Source organism: Danio rerio, chromosome 6, assembly GCF_049306965.1.
Source record: "Danio rerio strain Tuebingen ecotype United States chromosome 6, GRCz12tu, whole genome shotgun sequence".
Classification (NCBI taxonomy): domain Eukaryota; kingdom Metazoa; phylum Chordata; class Actinopteri; order Cypriniformes; family Danionidae; genus Danio; species Danio rerio.
Window position 1 is genome coordinate 177,948 of NC_133181.1, and position 4,553 is coordinate 182,500.

General features: G+C 48.7%; 1 protein-coding gene across 1 annotated transcript in view; it reads left to right on the plus strand.

Moving 5' to 3' along the window:
* The first annotated feature begins 2,471 nt into the window (after positions 1–2,471).
* Positions 2,472–4,553, plus strand: part of ap1m2 (adaptor related protein complex 1 subunit mu 2) — a 7,150-nt gene continuing 5,068 nt past the window's right edge. The window contains 2 exon segments of the mRNA NM_205714.1: positions 2,472–2,620; positions 3,358–3,514. Of these exon segments, the coding sequence (NP_991277.1) occupies positions 2,579–2,620; positions 3,358–3,514 (199 nt within the window). The 5' untranslated portion in view covers positions 2,472–2,578.

Sequence of the window (4,553 nt, forward strand, 5' to 3'; positions counted from 1 at the left end):
GTCTGTGTTTGTCTGTTGTTTCTGCCGCTGCAGGAGCTCTTCAGAGGGAGACTGACACGGCTCAGACTCAAACACTGAGCTGGAAATGTGTGTGTGTGTGTGTGTGTGTGTGTGTGTGCGTGTGTGTGTGCGTGTATAGTGGATGTATCCTGTATGGTCACCCACAGCGCTTCACCATCATGACTCCTCCACCAGCAGTGTGCAGCTCCGCCTGATGATGCTCCGGCAGACACCAGCGCCAGCGCTTCACCACACACCAGCTATAGGGGGAGTGGAGAGACGGTGATGGAGTCAGTCAGTGGATGGGGATGATTGGGAGGCCATGATGGAGGGAGCGTGTCCAGGACACCGGGGTTACACCCCTACTCTTTACCTGAAGCGCCCTGGGGTTATTAATGAGCACAGAGAGTCAGGAGCTGGCTTTACCTGACAGTACAGTGTCCCCTTCACTACACCGGGGCATTAGGACTCACACAGAGCTCCCAGTGTTCCCATGTGCTCTCCATCCAGACACTGACCCGGCTCAGCTGCAGTGAGGGATTTTCTGGGCTGCAGGGTGGTGTGTCTGGAATGACGTGTTTATAATCATTTCGGGCCTCACCAGTGTTTCTTCAAGGCCTGACGGAGTTCTTGAAACACTGCAGTGCTGCTCTGGTGTGTTGATGAAGATCTGCTGATGATCTGTTGCTCTGCGGTACTTTATAAACTAAAGCATTACACATGATCATGCAGCGCTTCATTTCTGACGTCAGATGTAGATGGTGTGTGTCCAGGTGAGCTCAGACAAACCTGTATCGAACACACACACACACACACACACACACACACACACACCTGTAGTGCGCTTCAGCAGGGTTATTTAGACGCTGCAGCAGTTCTCTGAGGCTGTGCTGGATGTGTGTGTGTGTGTGTGCGTGTGTGTGTGTGAGCAGAGATGAGTGAGTGTGTCCAGCAGAACTCTGGGAAACATCATGTTGGGTTCTGCTCTCCTGATAATCCTGCGGTAACGGCTCGACTCCTCAATAAACTCCTGCAGGGCTTTCCCGGGAGTGTAGAGACGCTACTGAGATACTCTGCTGGATCATCATCATCATCATCATCGCAGCTGTTGTGCAGTGTGAGGCAGGCTAATACGTGTTTTAAACGGGTAAGAAGCTCGAGCTCTTCTCAGCCACACTGGAGGAGCACCAGCACTGCATGGTTTGGATGTCTCCTCTGCTGATGATCTGGATCAGGTGTGCTGGGTGAAGAGACACGGGAAATGTGCAGAGCTGGTGCTCCTTTAGGCACGTGGTTGAGAAACACTGCTCTAGATAACACTGCTGGTTCAGTTTATGATCAGCTGTGTGTGTGTGTGTGTGTGTGTGTGTGTGTGTGGAACTTCAGGTGTTTTCCAGCCACACCTCAGCTCTACAGGTGAGTGATGATGCCGTCCAATCAGCAGCTCAGAATATTAGCATACTCTAATTCTTACGATCTCATTGGTTCGTGTCATGGTGAGGGGCGGGGTTTACACCTCACGCCACTGCGGTGATGCGACACGAGGGCGTGTCCTCTGCGTTGTCATGACGATGATAAACTGGCACGTGACTCCAGGCAAATGTTGTTTGATGAAGACCACAATCTCTTTACGTGTGTTATACAGTCTATGATGATGATGAAGATGATGATGAAGATCTGCAAGAGTTTAATGCAGGGGTTTTCCTGTCTGATGAGGATTAAATGTGTGTGCGCTGTGCAGATCTGCTCTGGATCTCTGCGCCTGTGTTGATGTTGCTGTTGGACAGAGCAGTGGCTGGAGATCAGATCTGAACTGAACTGAACAGCACTGTGATGTACTCAATACACATACATGCTATTAAACAGAAAGCACATCGCTGAACACCTCTGATGACACACACACACACACACACACACACACACACACACACACACACACACACGTCTCTTTACTCGAGGTTGCCTAAAAGCAAAAGCGCTCCTCAAGGTGGATGTGGACAGGTAAATGTGGATAATAAAGACAGGGTTTTAGGGGTCAGAGATGATCATAGCTGCTCAGTAAATGACGATAACAGCATTATATATGTGATATATCCGCCACAGTAATAGAGTTACTCATTAGACTAATCATGAGCTCATCTGTAGATATTGAAGGATAAATAGAGCAGGTGATGTGCCTTATTCACTACAGCACATCAAACAACAGCTGTTAAAGCCAGCAGACTATAATGGGGTCGTCTAGTGTTCCCTGATGGAGAGAAGAGCATCTGACCAGCAAACAGCATCGGGACAGATCTGAATGGGTTCTGCAGGATTCTGTGCTACTGACCGCAGATCTCTCAGTGTGTGTGAGTGTGTGATGTTGCCCTCTGCCGGGCCGCTCCTCCTCAGTCACGTGACCTCCAGCAATGTTTTACCTGGCGCTGTGTGACGTCACCGCGCACCGTGCAGGAACAGGAACCGCGAAGGCCGTGAAGAGCTCGTAACTCTCCGCTAAACACCGGAATGTGACTTTAACTCTGCTTTAGCCCGCTATAACCTCATTTCCCGCGGATCCTCGTGTTTATAAGCGTACAGTATGTCTGCGTCCGCGGTGTTCGTGCTGGACCTGAAGGGGAAGGTAAAGATCATCTGTCAGACACACACACACACACACACACACACACACACACACACACACACACACACATCAGAGGGCTGAAGGGGAGACCGCTGATCACTATATAAACTATATAACTCGGGTCGGTCTATAATGTGAATGATCATGTTGAAGACCTGTTCTGAATATCGTCTCACACTTTATCAGCTGACGTCACTTCCTGTACATAGAGGAAGTAGCTTTATTACTAATGACCCAATTATAAGAGTCTGACCTGAGCTCTGAAGGTCGCATCAAAGTAAAATAAAGTTTTCAGAGGTCAGTATCAGCATTATATCTGTAAGCGCTGCGCTCTGACACACTGTGTGTTTAAGATGCAGAGCTGAGATCAGCATGTGAAGCTGCAGTTTTCACTTAATAAATCCTCAATGATCCTCAATGGGTCAGCGCAGCGGGTTTATTCATGTTTACCCTTAATTCAGTTCCTTTTCACATCATAACCAATCAAATGCTCTGTAGTGTCTGACATGCCCCGCCCCCTTCTTCTCATTGGCTGTTCATTTGATGAGCTTGAGCTCAACCACTCTCACTGGCAGAGCTGAGAGGAAACTAAACACTATTGGCTGATTTTAAAAGGGGAGGAGCTACTCCATGCCTCTCCTCCTCTGTGGTTAAGATTATGACGTCCAATAAGATGGCAGATTTCAGAGCGCTGGAGTGAATCTCTGGTGTTTACACTGCTCTTCTGTTTCCTCCAGGTGTTGATCTGCCGAAACTATAAAGGCGACGTTGACATGTCCGAGATCGATCACTTCTTCACCCTGCTGATGCAACAGGAAGAGGACGGGCTTATTTCACCTGTCATGTCACACGGCAACGTCCACTTCCTGTGGATCAAACACAACAATCTCTACCGTATCCTTTACGTTATGAACTGTAGAGTCAGGAGGGGGACGCTGGTTAATCTGAGCATGCAGAAGCTAACGATAGTCAACAATGATCAGAGCAGTGGTGCTCAGCCATCGGGCTGTGGACCGGTACCAGTTCGTGGATCAATTGGTACCAGGCCGCACAGGAAATCATTAATTATTTCTGTTTTATTCATTATCTGAGTGTGAATGATCTTTTATTTTGAGAAATGACCATATCCTCTCAGTTACAAGAGCACCAAAGCATGAGGAACAGACGGCTGTGGAAGGTGTCTTTGCTCAGGGGGAAAGGCCCAGGGAAGGACCCGCGAACTGCCGAGGTTTATGAATTACAAATACACTGGAAGATATTTAGGCCTAATCCCAATTCTCCCCTTAGCATGTATGTTTTGTGCGTTCCCGTGAAGGTGTAGGGGTGTCCCAGTTCTCTGAAGGGGAAGGGCTATACACCCCTTCAAACAGAGATTTTTCAGGACCACACTCAAAACCAAGAGGTTAGAACATTTCCCAGAATACACCAGCCACATGACTCCACCCGGAAGTCAGGAGATCCACAAATGAGTATTTTTTGTCAATATTATGAATTTTTACGACAAACAAGCACATGTTTAATATATTCATAACCGCGCTCCTGTTTCACCGTCAAGCTTAAACACAACCGCTAAATCCATAAACATAACTCGTCTACAGCAGTCCCAGAACATTCTGACACTCGATGACGCTCCCATCCTCTGTCAGCAGGGCCGGCGTGTCCATAGAGGTGACCTAGGCGACCGCCTAGGGCGGCAGAATAGAGAGGAGGCGTTCACGACACCTCCCTCAACACCCGCGTCCTCAGTTATGTCCGTGACACTTCCCTCACAGGAGATGGCGAGGACACATGCTGACGTGTGCAGGTGCTGTAGTGCTGACCCAATTCTTAGGGGTACATTTTGAAGCCCTTCCCCTTCACACTCGGTTTTAAGGGCCATGGGGAAGGGGAAGGGGTACCAACATAGAATTGGGATTGCGCCTTTAATCCCATC